Here is a 26,339-nt window from a genome sequence, read left to right as displayed (position 1 = left end):
CCGTGTCTTACTATTTTAGTTGAAATGGAACGCGAAAGTTTAAAATCTTGTATGTAGGGATTTTCATAAAATTCCATATCATTCTAAATGAGCCTGAATAATAAACAGTGACAATGTATCAAGTTACTTAAGTATTGCCTTTCAGAATCTATTGCGTGCATCGAACGGAAGTCTGCAATAACTATGGCATAGTTATGCGAACTTCTAGACTATTCTAATGTAGCAATACAGTGTAATGAAGATATTGCATAGCGTAGGATAGTAACATGCCAATATTGTATGCATAACTTCAGTAACAATTATTAACACAACAATGTATGGGTCAATTTGTTGTTGTAATGTATATAGGCAACTAGGACATAATACTCATATAAATGGCATATTGATAGATATGTGACCCATTCACCTTGTAGGGAAAGTATTTACATACAAAAGGTGAAAGGAATCCCTTGACAACTGCGATAAAATTGGCGAAAAGGATTTCTAGGCCGTACTTACTAGTCTTAATCAAATCAAATCAAATCAAACAATCATTTATTGTGTTAGTTATAGGTAATACAATAACACAGATCTTAAATGTTTACATACAACCGCTATAACCTGCCGATTGGGCGTACAATATTATACAAGGTGTCTCAAAAGAAAGTTTACATTTAATTAGCTTATTGCGTGAACGCAACAAATCCGAGGGGTGCGGGGGTTATGTCAATCAGTAGCCTGGCTCTTGGGAATTTAGGTGCTATGGAGTATTTCTCGGGAGCAGACCGCGCGTTGTCCTTGCGAGAATTTTACAAAAATGGTGATTTTGCGACTGTAGCGCGTAGATTTCGCCACTTAAATAATGCTCCAAGCATACTTACTTCTTATTAGGAAATGGGCCAAAAAGTTTTAAGAGACCCTCACAATGCTGGAATAGTAAAAATTCGGGCGACTATGGTCATCAAAAACGGTATAAACCTGGAGAGTGTTAATCAGTCTGCTCGTGACAACACGAACGTTTCAATTCGGAAGCGCACTAGTGCTTTAAATGTGCATAGATCATCATTACACCACATTTTTCACAAAGACCTAAAGCTACACTCCTGCAAAATTCAATTGATACAAGAGTTAAAGCCCCAAGAAGCCAATCAGAGGCTGGTCATGTGAAATTTTCTTTGGAAAATTAATCTCCAGGAGTGATGACATCAATTGGCCTCTACACAGTCCTAATTTAACCACTATGGACTTTTTCCCATGGAATTAACTTAAATCTAAAGTTTAAGCCACTAAACCAACTTCCCTGGCGTATTTGAAAGAAAATATCCGTCATAAAATGGCAGCCATCACTGAATTTACCTGCCTGAGCCGTTTTAAGTGATTTTACTGTTCGATTAAATGAGTGCTACGAACGCGAGGGTCTACATTTAGACGATATTATTTTTAAGAAATAAATTCCCAAAATGTGTACTTTATTAGTTACTAAACATTTTTTCGATACACGGCTTACTTTTTTTTTAATCGATCCACTAAATATAAACTTTCTTTTGAGACGCCTTGTACATTCATATGAATACAGTTACGTAGTTGTAACATAATATTATAACTACATAACAAACAATAAATATACTTAACAAACTTTAGAACAAGTAACAATCTTACTTTAAACAATTTTAAAATCTTGTAACTTAAGGTAGGCTAGTTGGACTAATTAAATAATATAACATCAATAACTAATTTTATCTCGTAAATATTTATTTAAGGTACTACTTAGGTTACTTTATATGAAATTTTTATTGGTTTATCGTATATACGCGTATATGGACATACGTTTGTGGTGATGGATAGTTAATAGATAGATCTTTATTTTATAGAAGCTGAAACTTGGATTTAAATGCAACATACCTACTTGTTCCGAAATAAAGTGGTTAGTAGTGTTGCCGAACTATCTATAGTAAAACTATCGATAGTTTTCATTCGAAAAAGCCTTCTCCATCGATAGGCCTATCGATAGCTCAAAACGAGGCAATACTATTGAATATGAGCAATACTATCGATACTATCGATAGTATTGTTGCTCGTGAAGAATAAACTATCGATAGTATCGATACTATCGATACTATCGATAGTATTGTCGCTTTTGAATAAAAAGCTATCGATACTATCGATAGTATCGATACTATCGATTGTTCTAGACTATCGATAGTCTGTAAATTTGCAATAGTATTGGGTATGTTTAAATTCATTTTTACAATATTTCAAATGTTTCGCTTGACTTACCAACTAAACATATAGGTAACTAACAATAATAATCTCACTTGTATTTAAAACTACCTGCATTAGTTAAGTACGGCAAATAAAATGTATTGCCAATTTTGGAAACATATAATTAAATGTTATGGTTAACTATATGAAATAATTCAAGTATTCCAATAACCCTATTGTTGTGGCTAATGACTATTATACCCAAATATTGTAAACGATACTATTGTAAATTGCCAAACTATCGATAGTATCGATACTATCGATAGTATTGATAGTTTTTTATTCAAAAGCGACAATACTATCGATAGTATCGATACTATTGATAGTTTATTCTTCACGAGCAACAATACTATCGATAGTATCGATAGTATTGCACATATTCAATAGTATTGCCTCGTTTTGAGCTATCGATAGTATCGATAGTATCGACAGTATCGATACTATCGATAGGCCAATCGATAGTCATGCGATAGTTTGACTATCGATAGACTATCGATAGACTATCGATAGTTGACTATCGATCGGCAACACTAGTGGTTAGCGTATACTTGGGTCTTTTACATACTTCTTTCTTACTCTTCAACATTCAAAAGAATAATTTCAAGGTTTCAATCTTTATAATTTTTTTCACCGCTAGCTATTTTTCGAAAAAAAAAAAAAACAACATTCTTTGCCATAGGTTACGTTAGTTAGGTATAAAAGTCATTTTTTATACCACAAAAATATGCAATTTTAAACATACGATGAGTATTTATAAACGAACAAAAAGACTTACTTTCGCCTCATTATTTTACAGATTCTAGAGCAACAAGGTCATACAGTTTCAAAGAAACATTGTTTAATCAATTTAAACAACAGCAGCATTGAATATTCTACAAAAGCACAGGTTTATTCGATAAGTACTAGGTAGCGGGTAGTATTTAAACGAGTGACTGTAAATTTATGTTGTAAGTGTCAAAAATAATTAATGTGGGCTAAAGAATTACTAAGTGAGCGACTGAGTGCGAGTAACGAAAAATCAAAATAACAGCATCTTACAATAAAAAATTGAGTTCCTTAAAATACAAAATGAGAAGCTTCATAATATTTGAGCGACCTAATATTTGATTGAGTGTCAACGTTAGGTCCTGCATTTTTTTCAATATTTGGCAAATGCTTTTTTTATACTGAGTGGTATTTTTAACTTTAATGAAGTGTTTCGAATGCAAAAACTACTTTGAAAAATACTGTTATGAGCAGCGTATTATGAGCCCAAATTTAAATAAAAAATGATCTTATGAAATAAATATTTGACGGAACACTATTCTAGTAGCGAAAAAAATAAATCATTAAAATTTAAGGGTAGGTAATCAAATGAAACAATATATTACGAAAAATGAAATAAATTTGTATTTTCTTAATCGAATCAACAAAAAAAAAAACAAAATAAAATAAGTCGCTTCTGTCAACCCAAAAAAAAGTAATCTTATTAATAAGGTTCATTGATTGGTACCTATGAGGATTGAGGAGCTCTACCTACTCATCGTCACTGTATGATAAGTGCTGGCTTGGACTTAGCGGGCCGGCCTCATTTTCTTTCTTCCAATAGGTATCAGTTTTGCTTCCAGTGTGGCGGTGTTGTTAGTTTGAGCTGAAATGCTAGACCCAAAACGTGTTTGCTTACATATTTTGTTAAAAATTCGGTCAGTCGCCCCGCCCCCATTCGAATTCGCGCGCTGTAACAATCTGTAGTTTTCATTAATAAAGCGTATCAAAATAAAAAACATGAGACCTCAAATATAATATCAGTAACCAATAATCATTAATAAAGCAGCTCACAAAACTTTGCTTAGTATTAACTTTTTTGTAGTTCGTTCAGTAAATCCTCAATTAGAAAAATCTAATGTATCTTCATATTAAAGTTGCCCTCTCTGTATTTCTAGTCGCTCACTTAGTAATTTAGTCGCCCGGATAGTATTTTTATGTCTGAAATGTAATAATCAAAACCCACATTTTGTAAGCTCGTTCTGGATTTTATTATTGATCAATATTCGTCGTTAGTTTGGTAAATTTTTCGCTTACTCAAATTCATACCGCTCAAGGTATCAAAACAGTATGCCATCATCAGTCGCAAAGTTTTTTTTTAGTCGCTCGTTTTATAATTCCCCCTAGGTAGCTGGTAGTTTCGTGCAATTTAAGGTCAAAGTGCACTTTCTCTGGGGGAATCTGCGAATCACCATTTCACTGCAGGTTTAATGTTTTACGGAGAAATTGTTGATCAAATCGCTGAGCTTTGAAGCTTCTTATTTTATACAAGCTTTTGCAAAGCTGTGGCACGTATTCTCTTACAAGAGAATGTAAGAGAATACGTGTATTCGATTAAGATTCATCCTGCATTGCAGACGCAGTTAAACTAATTGCGGACACCCGTTATATCCGTTTCTAACGAGTATTCTGTATGTAATTGACCTTCCGTAGATACGATTTCTAAGAAAAGTATTAATACTTTTACGAAGAAACTGTTTAAATTAAAATTCTTTACAGGCCTAGCGCATAATTCAGTTAACAGTGTTTTTTTTAACGTCAAACTTTTTTTTTATCCACAACGAGGAAGCTCTTAGCCTGTATCTCACCTGATGGTAAGTGATCGGGCCGAAGGTGGAAGCGAGCTTCACCCGGAATCCTCAACGACGGACGAACTGGCTATCTTACCTCTAACTGCCGGAACACAACAATGCTGTTAACATTGTTGTTATGACAGACATAAAAACTAAAAACTAGTCAGTCGCTTCACAAGATTAAATAAATTCTATTATCATACGGAACCCATAATTGTCGTTCACATATGAATGTTACACAAACAGACAGCGCCAAAAGAAAGTGACCTTAATATGTAACAATTAGTATTACTTACGCTGTAGTGTAACAAATTCAATTGCTAGACTAGTGATGTACTGTGACTCTAAGTTGATTTACTTGAAAATTGTTTTATTTGTATCACAGACATACCTAACCACTTATTCCACGATAAAAAAAACACGATATTATTTAATTATAGTCGTGAAAAAAATATTCATGGAATGAAAAGGTAACACAGTTATTTTTGTGTGTATTTTTATGTATGTTACTTACTTATTGTTTTTATTATTATAGGTTATGTTGTTGCAAAAGAGACGTTGATAGAATATTCTGCTAAATTCTATTACACTAGCCAAAATGTAGGTCAAAAATCAAAATTTAGTTATTAGTATCTAGGGCATTTTTAGGGAACTCATAAAGGTGCAGAAGTATCGAATTGTTATGAGCATTTAGTAAATATGTACCACGGGACTATTCCCACCCGTTCCCACCGCTGCAACTCCGGTGTAGCCAGGATCTACACCTTTACCGCCAATAAAAACCCACCCAGTGAAGGTCAAGAAGTTTGTCCCGGGGGAAAGTTAAACTGTCATTGGTCCCGCAACGAAATTAATCAGAAGAACATAGGAGTTTGAAGTTATTGTTCGACTTCCCCCATTGCAAAGCAGGTGACCTTTAAATATGTATGAACCATTTTATATTTCACTCTACATATTGCAAACAGACATACTTCAATTTTACACATATATCACTTACGTTACATACACCCGTATTCACAAACGATGCTTGCTTAAGTGAAGCAGCAAATCGAACGCACAGCGTTGAATAGAGCTCTGTGATTGGTTCGTGTGTCACCCTGTGCGTCCACGCGCACTGTGAGACCTCATAGTAATGTGTGAATACAGGCGTAAGTATCGGATATCACTACCTACCATACTCCCGTATTCACAAACGATGCTTGCTTAAATGAAGCAGCAAATCGAATGCACAGCGTTGAATAGAGCTCTGTAATTGGTTCGTGTGTCACCCTGTGCGTCCACGCGCACTGTGAGACCTCATAGTGTTTGTGAATACGGACTGACTATCTTAACAAGTATCAAACCGATCTTAACGAGTGCGTGATCTCAGCAAGTTCAACAATTAGAGTGAGAGAAAGTAAACGTTTTAATTTTGAGGTCTCCAGTGTACGAGGTTATCGCCTCGTAAGCAGAACACAGATTACCGAGTTATAAATAGACTGTTGGATTTAACTATATGTCTAGCTTGTAACTTAGTCAGTGCCTGGATTTTTTATTACGTCAAATTATGTCAGCGAGACCACCCGTGGTCGACGCACCCGATTTAAATTAATAATATCATATTTTTTTCGGCTTTTGCACTAAGTACAGTCAACGAAAACGAATGAAAAACAATGATTTTGCATGTTTACTGTTGTTATACTAAAAAGTAAAAGATGTGTTAATTCCTATTAATTGTTATTTATGTTATTATTACAAAAATTTAAATGCTGTATATAATTTTTTGTTATAAATACTTAAAACTTTTATAATTTAAGATTTTATTTGTAGTTAGTTAAATGTAGAGAGAGTAGAGTTACTTTAAAGACTGATTTATTTAATTGTTATTATCCTAACTAAAAACTTTAATTATTTTGGTTAGGTAAAACGACTTACATCTTTTAATTTATTTCCCGAGGCTTTATGGGTTAGAAAACAATCTTGAAATTTACGAAAAACTCATCTATTTTCGACTATATTGTTTTGTTTCACCTGTTAAAACTTTCGTTCAACGAGTATGTACTTATATGTATAATACCTATGTGAGTTAACATAAAGAAACCTGTAAATTATTAATTAAAACTTACCTTCTGCGGTTGCGAACTGTGTTTGTTCTTCAGGTCGATCCAGAGCCGAGCTAGGTTGATGCCCAGGCCAATAAGAGCGATGAGGAAGAATTTAACCTGGTGAAGAAGAATAATCATTATCTTCATTGTTATCTAGAATAATCTACAGCCAACATTAGAACGTTATTTGCTGAGTAGCTAGTATAATTCTGTTAATTTCAAAGACTTCCTTAGATCTTTTGACTTTGGTCGTCTGTTTTTTAAATCTCTTTTATGTCCTATGCTCATTTTGATAGCCCATGCAGTAAACAAATAAAACATTGTATGGATAAAGTTTATCTCAATGTTCTAATGTCAAGTCAATCGTAATTTAACAACCTCGAACACCATTGACTCTACTCTGAAATAATCCACCCATGGAAGAAATGGATCTATGAATAAAACTGGTAAAATGAAATGAAAGCTTGAAAAATTTACAGTTCATCATCTTCATCATCTCAGCCATAGGACGTCCACTGCTGAACATAGGCCTCCCCCAATGCTTTCCATGTTGCCCGGTTGGTAGCGGCCTGCGTCCAGCGCCTTCCTGCTACCTTTATGATGTCGTCGGTCCACCTTGTGGACAGTTACCTAAATGCAATATCAGTCCTAAGCTCGTCTTTTTAGGGTTCTAAGTAAATTAGGTATTTTTAAATATTAAAATTAATCACCTGTAATTTGAACGATAGAATTTGTAATAAGGTTCCGATTTTGGCTTTCAATACAGCTCCTAGAATCAGTAGCTTGAGGATCGCCTTCTTTTTCTTTTTCTTCTTGCCTCTTTGTTCTAGAACGTGATAGAAGAATAAATTAGATTAAACTGTAAACAATTGCATAATTTTCTTAAAAATCCCAGCCTCAAAGTATTGATTTAAAAATACATATACTTAGATCGTTTCATCCACGAAGACGCGCCCCACCAATTTTTCGTCTCGGTCGCGCGGGGTGCGGGGAGTTTGATCCGAGCAATCCGAGCATCATTATTGTAGTGTGCGTGTGCACTCATGGATGATTAAGCGTGTGCCGATAACACTCAAACATTTGCGGATGAATGGTGGGGCGCGTCTTCGTGGATGACACGGTCTATACAGTTTAAAATCCATTTTGGGGTAGGTATCAACATGCTGCCGACAAAATAAAAAAAACATTGCAAACATTTTCGTGTAGGTTACTTCTCTGATCATTCACACAAAACATGTTTCTAAAACGTGCCATGCTAAACTAAAATAACAATGCTAGGTATCATAACAATGACAAATCATGCTCTCATGCAAACAAAATGCAAAATGCATGATCAGGATGCATGTAAAATTTCCATTTACTGAGTTTCAATGAAGATCAGCACTCCATGTGTCCTTGTTGACTATTCTATAGTTCGCTGAGTGACTTGTAGTCAGTAGGTAGTAGTAGTCGCTGAGAGACTTGTAGTAGTCGTTGCTTGCTGTCATGTTTCAACTCGGTAAGAATAACTGATATTAAACATATTTTAATTTTATTAGGAAATAGCTTTCCACCTGCGGCTTCGCCCGCGTGGAAAAAGCGCTGTTTTAGGGTTTTCTCGAAAATTAATCCAATTTTTGTCGCCGCAGAAATCATCCTTGGACTTCAACGAACATTTAAAAAAGAATTAGTAAATAAGCTACTGAATCAACTCCCTAAATATGGCGAGGATTTAAATTAACACCCTGTATAATATCGACTTCCCTCCGTTGCAAAGTGGTGGTCTCGTGTAGATAATGATGAAATACTTCTAGAATCCTATGAATTAAGTAATAACCTATACATCAAGATGCACCCATCACCAACCTTCCAAAGAGCTTTTATCCGCAACCCCATCCTCTTTTTCATCGCTCTTCATCGCATGCTCAGCAGCAGCATCCAACGCTGCCTCGCCCAAGTCCCAAAACTCGGAGACCAGCCCCCTCCCCCTTCTAGAAGAGTTCTGAGGGACATTCCTCGCTTCTTCCCCGATCACCCAAGACTGGACTTTGGAGGAATCGAAGCCACGACCTTTAAAATTTAAGGATTATGTTCATAGGAAGTTTAGAAACCTGGTGACAAACAAAATCAAAAATGCACTATACATACTATTACAATACACAATTAATGCACTCTTAAATACATTATAGCTAGAGACCCATCTCTCTTTCCCACCACTGCAACTCCTGTGTAGCCAGGTTCTAAAGTTTGGCCTCCAATGAAACCCAACCAGTGAAGGTCAAGTTTGTCCCCGGGGGAAAGTTAAGCTGTCATTGGACCCGCAAAGAATTGAATCAGAAGAACATAGGAGGAGTTCAAAATACATTTATGATATCGACTTCCCTGCACTTTTTTAAACTTTTTTTTTACTAAAATACGTTAGTTCGTTACAGTCAAATGCCGTCCACTGCTGGACAAAGGCCTCCCCCAAGCACTTCCATGACAACCGGTCCTGTACTGCCCACATCCAGGCACTTTCTGCGACCCTCACCAGATCGTCAGTCCACCTAGTAGAGGGCCTGCCCACACTACGTCTTCTTGCTGATGAAATACGTTATTACGATACGAAAAATTTTTTTTTATGGTACAGGAGCCAAACGAGTAGACGGGTCATTTGATGATAAATGATGGTGCCTGATGGTACATTATGTAACTAAAAGTTAAACGTAAAGTTTGTATTTGTACTATTTTGCACCGCCTACGTAAATTCTCTGTTTTGTCTAATTTTCTGGTTAGCTGGAAGAGAATGCCACATGGCATAAAGCTCGCCTGTAGGCCTAAGATGCGCGCCGTGATAAGCGGTTATCACGCCATTTTATCAATTTTGCCCATACAAATTGACGTCAATAAAAGTTATCACGGCGCGCATCTTAGGCCTACTGTACCACTGTTTTTTATGTGTGCAATGAAGATTTTAAATCTTATATATATAAAAGAAAGTCGTGTTAGTTACACCACTTATAACTCAAGAACGGCTGAACCGATTTAGCAGAAAATTGTCAGGGAGGTAGTTTAGAGCCAGGAGAAGGACATAGGATACTTTTTATCCCGTTCGAAATAAAAAAAAAGTCTGCTTATTTATTGCCATTAAGGCGGAACAAAGTTCGCCGGGTCAGCTAGTAAATAAATAAAAGTATATTATGCCCGTAAGGTACCTTTATCAGCCTTCTGCATAGGCGCCACCATCATGGGGTGGACAAGGTGGATCTTGGGCGGTTTCTGCTTTTTCTTCTTCATCTTCTTATCCTTGTTCCCACCGGTGGAGATGGTGATGGAGTCGATGCCGCCACCGTGGTCGTGCTTCTTAGATAGTGCTCTGTTGGAGAAAAGAACGGATGAGTGAGAGATACGGTCTTAGTAGTACCTACATGTTTGAGCCATTTGGGGTCGAGACGCTAGGTCCGTGGGGACCAAGTGCTCATCGCCTGTACAGGGAATTAGCCAAGCGGCTGATTGACTGTACAGGTGATAGAAGAGCTGGCGCATTTCTTGGCCAACGAATCAGTTTGGCCATTCAGCGTGGAAATGCAGCCAGCATTCTGGGCACCATGTCGCGTTGTTTGGACAGCGACTTGGGACATATTTTTTATTTGTAAATATTTGTAAATATTTAGTCTATGTAGGTTAATTATTTGTATTATTCTTAATCTTTATGTTGTAAAGATACGAATTTTAAAATTGACTTAGGCAGCCTCTCTAGACAAAGATACATGACAGTTCCTGTTGTAATTCCTCAATCGCTCTAGCATATCTGCTAACTAATAATAATATTACCCTACTTTAGACCATATAACATCACCCTAAAACCAATAGGGACGGATCAGTAAAGAAAATGTTGCAACAACGTGAAATATTATTCAAACTATGTTCATGCGTACAGAGTCGCGGGCACAGCTAGTACATATAAACCTTGATACATAAACCTTCCTCTTGAATCACTCTGAAAGTCACATTAAAATCCGTTCCGCAGTTCTAAGCGCACAGATAGCAGGAGAGCGACTTTTCTTTTACCAACAAAACAATAATTTAACAGAATTAAGTAATTCAAATATCGATTACATAATAACTATGTATTATGATTGTAATAGTTTGCTTTTATTCAACTTTGTGTTCAGCGATCAAGTCCAAATAAATCCATGTCTCTACTAGATCACGTAGAGTTAATAATACACACGATTTCCACCAGAATGTGGGTAAAAACTAAATATTTGTGCTTCCGATGACACCTAACCGTTGATTAAACTAGGGCATGTGGTCGTGCCACTACCTACCAGTTTCCCTCGACAAATATGTATTCAAGCCTCTTGAGACTTGACTGGCGAGTTTCCTATTCGGAAAAGGTCTTGATCATTTGTTAACAGGAACCAATTTACGTGTCGACTTTCCAGTATAAATGTTACAGTAGCTTCGTACTTATTTATGAGAAGTTATCGTATGACCAATATGAGCAATGACCATAATATCTATGTATGAAAAGTTATTATATGTATTTAGTATGTCCGCAAAAAAATCGCGATTCTTAAGAACGAAACTTCAAAAATTTACGAATTTTATAAACTCATTCTTAGGCAAAAAAGCTTGCTATAAATTACCGCAAACTCTGTTGCCTTTACCGTTATCTCTAAAAAGGTTATTGTAAAGTTATTTAATAGGTTAAATTAAATTACTGATGTACAACATTGTCACAAAGCAGTGTAGAGTTAAAATTATATTGAGAAGTAAAAGCTTTCAAAAAAGTTTTCACGAGTCATTGCAAAAAAATCTTAAAGAGAAGTTTGGGTAATTGCTATTTGTGAAATAAACAAGTCATTCATATTTCTAGTTTCGTTCGTTTCAGCCGAAAGACGTCCACTGCTGGACAAAGGCCTCCCCCAAGGATTTCCACGAAGACCGATCCTGCGCCGCTCGCATCCAGGCACCTCCCGCGTTTCTAGTTTAATTCATAAAAATCATTGTCCCATTTCTTCCACGACTTTCCATAAAACACCATAGCACTATAATCATATACCACACATGCCAAGATATTGTCGATGCCGGTAATCGAACCCCGATCCACAAGCCCAGTGACCCTGTTCACAGCAACGTGTTCTTGGGGACACAGTATAAACTGGTAGAAAGTGATGTTGACAGAATGACGAATGTATTTTGAGTGATTTAGGACATAAGGGGGCGTACCTACAACAGAAAAGTAAACACACGTTGAACATTGGTTAAAAACTACATTTCCATGATAAATGACAATTTGAACAAGTGTTCAACAGGCGTTTAACTTTTTGTAATAAGCCGCAGGGTATTTATAGAAATGATTTACTTAATTATTGGTAATCTAATTAAGTTACACAGGTATCGTGGAAATGATGGTGTTCATAGGAATTTTCATAACGATTTTCGTAGGAATATGAATTTATTTTCTCATGACCTAACAATTTGAAAAACAAAAACATAGTAATTTCTACAATTTGTTATTTAGAAAAGTGATTATTAACATGAATATATTAGTAGAGCCTCATTATTAATAATTACTGGCAATTAGTGGTGACTGAGTTTGTTCCGGTACTTGCCACATATGTTTCTCTCGAAGCGCTGGTAGGGCCCAAAAGATAAGGAGACATATAAAGTGCCCTTTAAGGGCTACCTTTCTTTTTTTACTGTTTTTTGACGTTCATAAGTGCCACTAGAGGTCAAAATTGATTTTAATGTTCTTTCTTCTTTTTATCAAGTTTTTCTATTTTTTGGAAATTACTGCCAATACAATAACCTACTTATCTTTTCCTACACTATGTCCGATGACTGTACCGATTGGCCATGCTTTATGGTGTTCTGTGCGTGAATGGGCCCACACAAAGACTTACTAAAGACGAGTGCTGTCAATAGTCAATAGATACTATTATGACCGTGACGAAGCCTATTTGGCTACTTAAGAGTGTATTGCATTTATTTGTAGAGACACACTCTATTTAAAAAAGCAACTTTTGCTTGTGACTTTTGGTTTTTTGACACGGAAAAAATATATTGTGCGCGCTTTTTCGTTCAAAATATTTATTTAATAAACCACTGAACAGATTTAGGTAAAATTTGGTATAAAGATAGATAGATAGATAGGGACCCAGGAAAAAATATAGAATAGTTTTTATTTTAGTTTTTGGAGGACATGCGCGCGGTAAAGACTGTCTGTGACAAACCGACGGACGCTACTTTTATATTTGCAATTATAAGATTTCATCTCCTATTTCAACTGCTTCTTTTCCAAAGTCCATATTTAAGTGACTATTTCCACCTCTCGTTCCCACCGCTGCAACTCCTGTGTAGCCAGGATCTACAGCTTGACCGCCAATAAAAACCCTACCAACCAGTGAAGGTCACGTTTGTTGTCCCGGAGGAAAGTTTAACTGTCATTCGACCCGCAACGAAATTAATTAGAAGAACATACTCGTAGGAGAAGTTTGAAGTTAAGGTTTGACTTCTCTCTATAGCAAATTGGATGACAGGTGACAAAACCATATTTACTATAGTTCCAAAATACTGAACTGTTCTATCCATGACATTGACAGTGGGGCGCCACCGTCAATACCGGATCGCTGGTTCCGATTTTTGCCATGTTGGAAACCATATAGTTGAAAAATGGTAGCGCCCCCCTGTCATTGAGTTTGGTGGGACAGTTCAGCGTGGGTCATCTATAATATAGTCAAAACAGGTTTATTGGGCCTCGCAGAGAATCGAACCTAGAACCTCAAATTCTTATCATGACATACAAACGACTGACCTTTCTGATTTATTTAAAAAAGCAATTACCCGAATTCCACACTAATTAAGATGAAGATATAAAAATGCCTAATTCACCCGTCTCGCTCGCTCTCAAATAGTTCTCGTATAAGGAAGCGAGAGAACAGGATGTTTTAAGTGTGTCAGAGAAAAGGCATGCGCGGGCACTGGTATATGTTTACTTTAACTTCGAGTTTGAAAAGTGAGAGTTAGTTTTTGGAGCAGGTGACTCAGATTACGTGGGTGGTCTTCATTGAATAGTAATTGATACGCTATGAAAATGCTGTAGTGTATAATATCGTTTCTTTAAGGTAACTAAACCTTTGTTTGTCACCTGTCATCCGCTTTGCACTGGAGGGAAGAACCTTAACTTCGAACTCCTCCTATGTTCTTCTGATTAATTTAGTTGCGGGTCCAATGACAGTTTAGCTTTCCCTCGGGAAAAACTTAACCTTCACTAAAGTCCGGTCGCCGAGCACGTAGAATTTCGTCCAATGACCCCAAGCTACCCATCCTTATTGCTCGCGCGTAATTATATTGCTGTCGCGAATGTGCTCGGCGACCGGACTTTAGATGGGTTTTTAATGGCGGTCAAGCTGGCTACACAGGAGTTGCAGCGGTGGGATCGAGAGGTGGAAATAGTAATTTTATGGAAAAGCTTTAGAGAAAGAAGGAAGAAATCTTGGACCACAAATTTCAATGATCATCATCAGGTCATTTAGTCTCCATTGGAGCACTATCCTCTGTATTTTGCAGGCAAATGTAGGATTTGGCCTGCACTCCCCACACTGGCGAGACGAGTTGGGGAGGCTTTTACTTACTACTACATTCACAGGATGAGTCGAAATAGGCGTAAACGTGTGTTTGTAACCTAACCTAAATGGCTGGACAGATTTGGAAATTTTGTATGTATTTCAATGGTTTCCTAAATGGTTTGAAAACACAATTTTGAACTTGGTAGTTGGTAGTGTTGTATTGAATAAGACTAGCGGCAGCCTGCGATTTTGTGCCTTCCCTTAGGGGTTGAATTTTGCAAAATCCCGTCTCAATGAGCACCTATGTTCTAAAAGGATGAGGAGGAACCCCAATTTGAGACTTCTAGCACATGTCCTTCTGAGATTTCGTGATGAGTGAGTGACCATTTTCATGTTCCTGTCCATAAAAAAGTCCATGTCCATGTCCAAAAAAAAAAAGATCTCTTAAAGACATTTCTAAATAGCTAAATATTCTGCATTTAGTTACCTCGCCACTCCATGGCTGACGATCTCCACCAAGGAGTTCAAGGAGTCTTCGACTTGCATGCCGATCCTGGACGGCATCTGGTCCAGGGACCTTCCTGAAGCTGCTACTTCAGCATCAGCTGCCTCTGGAAAGATGGAGAAGGTATTAAGTTTACTAATTCTTAGTCTATGAAATAACTACAGCTTCCCTAATAGAGCTAATTCAACCATTGAAACTCCCGAATAGCTACGATACGGAACTATCCCCACCTCTCTTTCCCACTGCTGCAACTCCTGTGTAGATAGGATCTACAGTTTCCCTCCAATGAAACCTAACTAGGGGTCCCAACCCTATGCCTTTAGATTATATTACGTGACAGACCGATTCTACTATCTTACTAATATTTTCTATTGGTGTTTCTTTGCGAGATCGAATCAGAAATGAGGAAATCCGTAAACGAACTAAAGTTGCTGACATAGCCCGACGGACTAGCAAGCTGAAGTGGCAATGGGCAGGGCATATAGTACGCAGAACTGACGGCCGATGGGGCAGCAAGGTTCTGGAATGGAGGCCGCGTACCGGAAAACGCAGCGTGAGACGTCCACCTACAAGGTGGACTGACGACATCGTAAAGGTAGCAGGGAAGCGCTGGATGCAGGCTGCTACCTATGGCTAGGGGGGGCCTAGCCTAGAGGCCTATGTTCAGCAGTGGACGTCCTATGGCTGAAATGATGATGATGATGATGATGACTAATATTTTAAATGAGAAAGTTTGTATGAATGTTTGGATGTTAACATGTTTGTTACTCTCTCACGCAAAACTACTAAACGGATTGTGATGAAACTTTATTATGTTATTGTTAATAACCCAGAAGTAAGTAAGAGTCAAAATATAGGCTATAATTTATGACGATCTGTGACAAACTAAATTTCACGCGGGTGAAGCCGCGGGCAAGAGCTAGTTTTTCATAATTGCTACGTCCCTAAATGTACATTATACACATCCATGATGCTTTGACGTTTCCATTTCAGCCACTGGACGTCCACAGCTGAACATAGGCCTCCCCCAATGATTTCCACATCGCCCGGTTGGTGGCGGCCTGCATCCAGCGCCTTCCATGAGGTCATTGGTCCACCTTGTGGATGTGATATCATGGAATATCTATTTTGACTAATTCAATAACAAATATCACTAAAAACAGCTATAGTCTTCGAATAAGCCCTAATATGGAAGCTTGCTCTCCATTTCTAGAAAATGACAAAATCTCGCAAGGTTTCCGTTTTAGCACCTACCCGACATTGTTTACTGTGAAAGTGAAAACTGATTCTCATGGATTCTCACCACTTTCGATATTTCACATGATTTGTTCTAACAATAGTTGTGTAGATTTTGATGTGGCGCGGTAACGATGATTAGGGAATTATCTTTTTATTGATACCTTGTTTTGTGTTTGAAAATTTCGTTTGGCTTCACAATGACTTCTCTTGATTATTACCTGCGTCTTTTCATCTACGCTAATATTATAAAGGGGAAAGTTTTGATTGTTTGTTTGTTGAATATGCAACGAAACTACCTATTTTTTTTAATCTACAACGAGGAAGCTCTTGGCCTTCATCTCACCTGATGGTAAGTGACGATCAGGCCACAGGTGGAAGCGAGCTTCACCCGGAATTAGGGTTGCCAGGCGTCCGGATAAAGCCGGACATAGTTAGGCTTTTTGATTGCGTGTCCGGCCAAAATTACCGATGTCCGCCTGTCCGGCTTTTGTTAGGCTTTTTATTTGGCTGCCGCGCCAGGCGAAAGTCGAGCCACAGAATAAGATGATACCGATGACGATAGTACTCAGTCGTGAGCTCACTAATTACACCCCCCCCCCCCCCCCCGCATGTCCGGCCAAATGAAGCACAGAGTCCGGCTTTTGTGTTTTTGGACCTGGCAATCCTACCCGGAATCCTCAACCACGGAGGAACTGGCTAAAGGAATTCTTTCAAAAACACAGGCTATTTTTTATTTAGCGGTACGAAGTACGGGGGGTCAGCTAAGATGCACCATAGTTTTTGACATTATGTGACACTAATGACCTCACATTTCTAGTTCAAAATACACTCCATCGACGTAATATACCAATCCACTGCTGGACATGGACTTTCTCCAATCTATACTTCTATACTAATATTATAAATGCGAAAGTAACTGTGTCTGTCTTGTTTTCACGCCTAAACCACTGAACCGATTTTGATTAAATTTGGCATAGAGATAGTTTGAGTCCCGGGAAAGGACATAGGATAGTTTTTATTCCGGTTTTTGAGACAGGGACGCGTGTGATAAAGTTTTTCTGTGACAGTCAAAATTCCACGTGGGCGAAGCCGCGGGCGGAAAGCTAGTACAAATATAAAGTCTTTATAACGTTGCTAAAAATAGAAAAGCATCACGTTAGGTGAGACCCAGATATTTTTAATAATTTTCGAAAAAGACAGCAGAATTTGGTAAATTAAAAAGACCTCATCTTAAATTCATCAAAAAGAAACCGACTAATTAATAAGATTCTGACATTGACCGTGAATTTTAAAACTGAAAACTGTACAGTGAGTTTCTCAAAAATATTTTAATTGCTCGCAAAAATAATTTAAAATATGCCTACTGTTTTTAACGGCAAGATAACATGCAAGTAGTTTATATTCGCATATCACTTTTGAAACCAGCTTCGTCACACTTCGTAAAAGTAGGATGACTTTGGAATCCAGTTTGGCATTAAACTCGTTTGGAGATATCTTGGAAACGGTAGAGTTTGCTGTGTGATACATTTCGCGTGATTTTTTTGGGGACAATCTTATGAGACGCCAAGGCGTATCTGTCATATAGCTCTTACATTATAATTATTGTTTAATTATTGTCCAATAGGGTCCATAATATGATGTGAAAGGAATAAACATACTCGCCCTGTTGAATATTGAGCAAATTATATATTTTCAAACATTCAGGTGGTTTTTTAACGGACTTCATCAAGTTGTATATTGCATTCACTCCATTTGACTTTTTTTCATCCACAACGAGAAAGCCCTTGGCCTGTATCTCACCTGATGGTAAGTGACGATCAGGCCGCAGGTGGAAGCGAGTTTCACCCGGAATCCTCAACCACGGAGGAACTGGCTATCTTACCTCTAACTGCCGGAACACAACAATGCTGTTAACATTGTTGTTATGGCGACAGACTTAGGTAAGATGGTGGTAGCTAGCCAGGTGGACTTAGAACAAGCCCTACAAGTTTCAAACGCAGAGGTCCCGGGTTCGAAGACCATCTGGTCTTACCACTAGACTACAGAGGCGGTTAAATTATCTGTATAATAGGTTGTGTATTGTGTAACTATGTAAACCCTGATCTTCCTAAAGTAAATAAATAAATAATAAAAATCCCTGCAATTAAGTATCTTTACAACAAACATTTAGTGCTTATTTAACAAAACACTTTGACAAAACATCAAGGACTAAAATAAAAAGAGTTCACAAAACCTAATTCAGTTCTTTAATCGTTCAAAAATTCAATAGCAAAGTCGTGCGGTTCAAGAATAGACACTTTCAAAACGAAAGTGGCAATAATCCAACTTGTAGAGTTCTTGATCCAACTTTTAATTAATTAGGTAGTCAAAAGCTCTACAATGAAGGCCTTTCATAGAGAATTAGTCTACAACTTCCGTGGTTTGTTTGAGAGATAGATTCTTAGCTAGAGATTTTGAGTTTGTAATATTTTCTAAAATTTCATTTTATAGCAATTAGCAAAAGCACACAAAATACACTATCACCCGTATTCACAAACATTACTATGAGATCTCACAGTGCGCGTGGACGCACAGGGTCACACACAAACCAATCACAGAGCTCTATTCAACGCTGTGCGTTGGACTTGCTGCTTCACTAAAGTAAGTATAGCTTGTGAATACGGGTATTAGATGCGTAGCTAGAGATCCTGGCTTTGATTTAAAAATTTTTAGGTTTTGTCACCAATGACAGTCTAACTTTCCCCTGGGACAAACTTGACCTTCACTGGTTGGGTTTTTATTGGCGGTCAAGCTGTAGATCCTGGCTACACAGGAGTTGCAGCGGTGGGAACGCGAGGTGGGAATAGTCCCGTTGAAATACACAGTGGTAACTCGCTTACATTGTGTTTGAATTGATTTTATTGTGAAGGTTAGAGTTCGCTCTAGTGTAGTGGTTAAAAACTAGCTATCGGTGCTGGGTTCAATTTCCAGATGGGATATACAAATAATGTCACATCGCTCATTCCTTTGATATTATTTCACATGGTGACAATCATCCTATTATCCTACTAATATTATAAATGCGAAAGTTTGTTTGGATGTCTGGATGTTTTTTACTTACTTTTTCACGCAAAAACTACTGAACGGATTTTAATTAAATTTTACAGTATTATTGTTTATAATCCAGAATAACAAATAGGCTATAATTTATGTCGATCTGTGACAAACTAAATTTCACGTGGGTGAAGCTGCGGGTAAAAGCTAGTCTAATATAAAATACATATAAAAGTCATGGGTTTTTTAAATAATGCATTCATGGATTTGAATGTATAATATTTTATGGTAATTTATTTATTGATCATTGTTAAGCATCTTCCCATAAACGTTTCTGTCTTATTTACTATCAAGGGTATTCCAGTATTTTCTCTGCGAATTCATGAATAAAATGTGAGAATTCTGCTTAGTAGCAAACCACAGAATTAATTATAAATAGAAAGTTATTCGTTTATACTGAGATAGTCACTCATACTTTAATTGTAAGGAAAAGTTGTAAAATAAGAATCTGTTTGGTTTATGAGTGTTTTAGATAAAATAGCAAAAGTATATAAAATAGCAAACTGTGAGACTAAGTTATACGTTCTTTTATATATGACTAGCTTTTCCCGACTTTGTACGCGTGAAAATAATTTGAATAATATATAAAGCCTTCCTCGATAAATGGGCTATCCAACACAAAAATATCTTTTCAAATCAGACCAGTAGTTCCTGAGATTAGCGCGTTCAAACAAAAAAAAAACAAACAAATACAAAATGAAAGTAAACATATCAAATTGCAAGTTGTTAAACCAATTAAACTAAAAATCGTTAATTTTGTAACTAACAAGAACTGTATTAAATTAACATTGTTAAAGTAAATGCAATATTAATTAAACATGGAATGATTGGTTGGAATTATGATTTATTTTATAGAGTGAAATCAATTTCTACGAGTAGCAGTTATTTATTTATACTTTAATACGTAATTAACACCATTGTAACTCATTATGAACAGCCTGCTTGCTTAAGCGAAGCAGCAAATCGAACGCACAGCGTTGAATAGAGCTCTGTGATTGGATCGTGTGTCACCGTGTGTCCACGCGCACTGTGAGACCTCATAGTAATGTTTGTGTCAGTCACTTTAATATGAAACTATAGTAAAGATTGGCAGACAGTGGTGACTGAGTTTGTTGCGGCGCTTCTTCTCAGCACTTGCCAAATGTTTGTCTCGAAGCGCTGGTAGAGCAAAAAAGGAATGAGATATGTATATGCTGCTTAAGGGCTATATTTCACCGGGACACCATGGCGGCGCAACCAGTCGCCGCTACCAACAAAATGTATACAGCTTTGCGCAACCAAACGGACACCAGGTGAGTAACTCTCTATAGAGCTGTATACATTTTGTTTGTAGCCGGCGACTGGTTGCGCCGCCATGGTGTCGCGGTGAAATATAGCCCTAAGCGCATTTGACGATTTGCAAGTACTAATTTAATTAGTCTAAACAACTAAAGATAATTTCGATTTTGATTTTGAAAGCAAGGACGTTTCTTTGAATGAAATGAGAAACATCCCTATGTAGACAAAGAAAAATTACAATATAATAATAAAATAGTGATAATTGAGTACATTCCGTTTGCGGTTGGCACCGTGACTATCTGATCGCGGCTGCGGGTAGAAAGGTTGAAATTATACTTAACTTGATTGATATGACACTTCCGGTTGGTCTTGACTTTGTAGTGTTCTGTTAATACTTAATGTTAGAGATATTCAGCTTTTTCACAAACTTGCGTGTTGCAGATCTAAATATATAAAAGGAGAAACTGACTGACTGACTGACTGACATATCAACGCACAGCCTAAACGGCTAAACGTAGGCACTTGAAATTTTGAAGGGACGTAGCTTAGGTACCGTAAAGGTACACTAAGAAAGGAATTCCCGAAATTCCCACGGGAACGGGAATTAGCGGGAAAATCCTTTTGTATGAAAAATCTAAACCGCTTAAGTTAGACGCTTGAAATTTGGCATGCAGATACCTTAGTAAACTTAAAGCTTAGTTACAACAGGATATTGCAAAATTCCCACGGGAACGAAAGTTAGCGGAAAAAAACATTTGTATGAAAAAATCTAAATCGCGTAAGATAGATGAAGGGGGTAAAACGGGATCCACGCGTACGAAATCGCGGGCGGCCGCTAGTCTAAGCTAAATTAGTTAAGCATACCTCACATAGACGATGCAAAATCAAAAATCAAAATTTGAAACACATTTTTTTTTTTTTTTTTTTTTATGTGACAGGAGGCAAACGAGCAGACAGATCACCTGATGGTAAGTGATTACCGTCGCCCATAGACACCCGCAGACCCAGGGGCGTTACAGGTGCGTTGCCGGCCTTTAAGGTGAAGAATTTCAAGATAATGATCCACATTACTCTGAGAAAAAGGTCCTACTTTTCTAAAATTATTTTCGGTAACTTCAAAATAACTCTTATTGGTAATTAATAAGACGAATAAGAATGAGATGTTCTTTCTCAGTAACTAAAAGTCTCGATTAGTAAGATTTTTGCATTTGGACGCTCAAACTAATACTACTTGGTTCTTTCTGGGTTACTGAGTAAGCAATTGAGCTAGATCCAGTGCTTTTTCTTAGTACCTGACGTAATTACGGGTATATTATGTTTGTCTCTAAGCACTAGTAGAGTTCAAAAGATAAGGAGACATGTAAAAAGCCCCGTCAAAGCTATCTTTTTAAGCTCATAAGTGCCAAATCTTGGTCAAAATTGAATAATGAAATAATTTATTGTGCATTTCGGGTACCTACATAGTATGGTATTAGCACTAGCAGTACCTTTAAGGACGTTGCATTTCAGTTTATTAACAAAACTTTAGTGACTGCTGTTTTTTATGTTCATAAGTGCCAAATCTTACTTGACCTTCACTGGTTGGGTTATTGGCGGTCAAGCTGTAGATCCTGGCTACACAGGAGTTGCAGCGGTGGGAACGAGAGGTGGGAATAGTCACGTTAAAGTGCCAAATCTTAGAATAGTTATTATGAACATGTACCTTATTTATGTTTGCCAAATCTTGGTTGAAATTGAATAAACTTTAGTAACTGCTCACCCAATTACTATGTATAGTAAGTTATACGCACGTACACTATGTAAGACTTCAACCTTGTGGCTTAACAGGATATATTGCGGTGGGCGTACCGTTTAAACTGCCTTAGAGAAAAAGTTCAAGCTTGTAAAGCTGGTTTTAGAGCTTTCTTCGGCTTAACTGTCGGAGTGAACCTGTATCGCGGTGATGCAGTGTGATACGTTTAAAATAATCAGTGAATTGAGTTCGATTATGGATTAATCAAGCAACTGCACTCAGGAGGATTTGATGAGTGCTACTGACAACGCCACTCTTGTGACGGAGTTTTGGGCTGACACTGTGTAGGTTTGTTGTCGACACGAAAAGAAGAAGAATTTGGAAAGAAAGTTTCAAGAATGTTGATTAAGCTAACATACAATATAAAATTAACTGTAGAGTTTATCTTAACAATGAATATATGAAATGAAAAGGTTTATTCAGTACATAGGCCCTTTCCAGGGCACTTATACACGTCCCAAATATAGCTCGCCCTACCACCTTCGGGACAACATATGGGCTGGTGCTGAGAAGAAGTCGCGGAAGAAACTCAAATGTTCTAGAGTACGAGTACAATTTACTATTATTGTTTAGTGATTCATAGCTGAATGTTGTAAAAGAATAAGGCTTTAGTATTGACATAATAAATAATGTGACAATGTTATAATAATAGTGTTGCAAGACAGGAGGACAATGCATAAAGTAAGACTAATGCCCGTTTTCACCATCAATCCCTAATTTTTAAATGACCCCATGCAATGGTAACACATAACAGGAATTTTGTTTTCAAAGAGGTCACTTTAAAATTAGGGTTTAATTGTAAAGACGGGCATAACATTTTTAATTTAAAATCAAATTAAATACCTAACCCCACTAATTTTAGGTATTCTCGCACCCATTTTTAGGCTAATATATAAATTAACTACCATGAAATTAAAAGTACAGGACATCACAACCGAAAAATAGTTTAGGTGCGCCTCAAAATGGATGCGCTTTGAAAAGTACCTCACTAATTTGAGAAACGTTCTTTGATTAAAAGAAATACCAACACGATAGTTAATTCATAACTTTTATACATAATATTTTAATATAAATTGCCTATGTATATTATTATAACTAAAATGAGGTTAGTAGCGTGATACTTAGCATTCTAATGCCACTGGTCTCAGGTGGCAATTGAATTCAAAACCATTTGTCATCAGGTCGATTTCTCTTTAGTATCATATGAATATGTATTTCCTGTAGTGCTTATTCTGGTATGGTTAATAAAATTGAGCCACTTGCAAGATTGCAAGAAACATTTTTAGAAGTAAAAGTATAGGCATTCCTCAAGTATCTCCTGAGGTGAATTTAGGTTTAATCATCGAAAAAGTACATTAATTGTCTTAAAATTCAAAATGTTAATATCATTTGTAATTGATAGGAACCAAGGAACCAAGTGTTTTAAAAAAATAATACTAACACATTGGTACAAAATTCAAAAACTAAAGTTTTTAATCAGAAAACATACATTACAAAATTAAATGTCCTACTTCCTATTGCATGCAACTAAATTTCATACAGGCGAAGCCTCGGACTAGGGCAGTAATAAAAATCGTGACGATTTTTTTCATTAGGTATTATTTGTTTTTTAACTAAGTTTTGAATAACTTGTAAAATACCTGTTTGTATTATTATTATAAAGAGCTGTGGTTTTCTGAATAAAGAAAAATAAAAAAAAAATAATAAAAAAAAAACATACGGGTCGAATTGAGAACCTCCTCCTTTTTTGAAGTCGGTTGAAAATTGTAAAAAAATAGAAGTTATTCGTTATTTAAAAATTTTGAGATGCGACTTTTGACGCTCGAAAATTGTAATAACTATTTGTAGAACGTCTCTTAGAAAAATATTTAAATATAAACTAAAAACTAACACTGAGTATTAAAAAAACTTACCTTGCCAGCTCCTCCTCTGTTTCTGTACATCTTCGTCCCACCCGTCGAGCAGTTTTCCCGCCTTTTCCTTCGCACAACTGAACGGCTCATCCTCCCCTATACAGTCCAGAAACGTCATAAAACTTGGCGCCCAACTCTTGCCTAAATTCATGAAATACTCATAAGACCGCTCCAACAAACTGGCACTTTGTACTTGGTTGAAATATAAAATTAGGATTAAGCACGCGAACTTTTTGGCGGCCATTTTGACATTGATGACAGTTTTGACAGTTGTTTTTTTAAGCGCGCGCGCGCTTCGACGTTCAAGGTTGCACTGAGCGAGGAGGATGGTATAGCGACAATATAAGCTGCCTACTTTCTTTTCGAAGCGTTGGTATGTGCTTTTGGTGCGAAAGTCGGGTGGATATGGCGTTTTCGATATAAGGATAAGTGAAAGTGGTTTTTTTGGCAATTAAGGGCTTTTGGGGACGTTTTTATGGACTTAAACTATTTGGTTGGCGCCAAAAGAGTTGAAGAAAAGTTGGGTTTGAAAAAGTTTGGTCAGCCATTTTTGTATTTGGTATTAATCAAAACTGTTTTCAATATTTATTAACGGCCTAATGACCTTCTGAGAATTTAAAATGTCTTTAACCGTAAACCGCCTACTTACTAATTTATTAAAGTCAGTTTATTTCATAAAAGTTTCAAGACCGTTTCATGTTACTAAAAATAGTTACGTTTTTGAAAACATGACCTTTTTTTTCTTCTTTTAAATGGTTTTCTAATTAGTTAATTATGTCAGGAGCTAAAATTACAAAAACGTTTCAAATAAGTCCTGTTAGATCACTAGTTATAATACAATAGAATAAAAAAGTACGATCATAAATGTCGTAAATTATTTTGTTTTTCTTGTACACTTTTAATTGGTTCAGCGCCTTATTCGTGTTACAAACATACCAGCTATATCTACTTTCACAACAAAAGGATTTTTTTTTACTAAAAATAGTAAAAATTATCATTTTTTTACGATATCACAAAATTAAAACCAATTTTCCTCCACGCGTATAAAAGAGTTCAACGCGTTAGAAGATGCGTGATAGGAAATCTGTTTGAATTAGAGTGTAGAATTTCGATATTTAACTTCATTTTCTATTTGTTTAAACAATATGAGGTGTCTTTTTCTATAAGTGTCATATTACTTGTTACGAATAATTTAAAGAGAGCCAAAAATAATAGGGTTGACACCAGTTTTTGTACTTTTATGAGTTGTCAAAATGAAACTCGCTTACGCCCGTATTCACAAACATTACTATGAGGTCTCACAGTGCGCGTGGATGCACTGAGTCACACACGAACCAATTACAGCGCTTTTGCTGCTTTAGTCAAAAAAAAGTCAAAAGTTAAAATTTCTTTATTTGTCTAGACCAATAAATAGTTCTTACAAATCGTCATATGCTCCCAAGGAGCCCCCACACGTCCCATAATCTTTTTACCCTACCAGCGCTTCGAGACCAACATTTGGCAAGTGCTGAGAAGAAGCGCCGCAACAAACTCAGCCACCACTGTCTGCCGGTCAATATAAATAAATAGAAATAGTAGCAGTAGGTACATTCGATTCAGGAGCAGTTCACTGAATCCACCATGCATTCTTGTATGGTGTATCACAAGAATGGGTATACAAGATTGCGTGGTGACGTGCTAATATCTAGACTTACATACCAAGGTACTAGCAGAAATGACCCGCACACATAAATTTGAACAACTTGGATTGACCAGTCCCCGAAAGCAGCGCCCGTTCACAGACACGACGAGTGAACCAGCCATCGCCTCACTCGACCATATTAGAGGGAATGTAACGACCCGCCTCACTACGCCACCACCCCAGAGACATTTTAGTGAGAATGACAATGCCAAGTTATCTCTTTAAAAAAAAACTAATAATAAAGCTAAGTAACAGTCCAGATTGAGAAGCATGACACTATAACATTTGAGAAATTATTATTAGTTTATACAATATTACTTTTCATTTTAATTCTTTTTAGTGCGAGCATGAGACGACCATAATCCTACTCCCAGGATGACT

The 26,339-nt window shown here is 36.8% G+C and overlaps 1 protein-coding gene across 1 annotated transcript in view; it reads right to left on the bottom strand.

Annotated features, from left to right (window-relative positions):
* The window catches only part of LOC135084812 (uncharacterized), a 30,966-nt gene extending 6,359 nt beyond the window's left edge, over positions 1–24,607 (bottom strand). Inside the window, exons 1-6 of the mRNA XM_063979552.1 lie at positions 24,278–24,607; positions 14,945–15,068; positions 10,096–10,256; positions 8,768–8,971; positions 7,633–7,748; positions 6,944–7,039 (exon numbers count right to left, since the gene is read on the bottom strand). Coding sequence (XP_063835622.1) covers positions 6,944–7,039; positions 7,633–7,748; positions 8,768–8,971; positions 10,096–10,256; positions 14,945–15,068; positions 24,278–24,521 — 945 coding nt within the window. The 5' untranslated portion in view covers positions 24,522–24,607. The remainder of the gene's footprint in view (positions 1–6,943; positions 7,040–7,632; positions 7,749–8,767; positions 8,972–10,095; positions 10,257–14,944; positions 15,069–24,277) is intronic.
* Positions 24,608–26,339: the final 1,732 nt, after the last annotated feature.

The sequence above is a fragment of the Ostrinia nubilalis genome, chromosome 27, assembly GCF_963855985.1.
Source record: "Ostrinia nubilalis chromosome 27, ilOstNubi1.1, whole genome shotgun sequence".
Classification (NCBI taxonomy): domain Eukaryota; kingdom Metazoa; phylum Arthropoda; class Insecta; order Lepidoptera; family Crambidae; genus Ostrinia; species Ostrinia nubilalis.
This window is presented reverse-complemented; position numbering and strand designations above follow the sequence as displayed.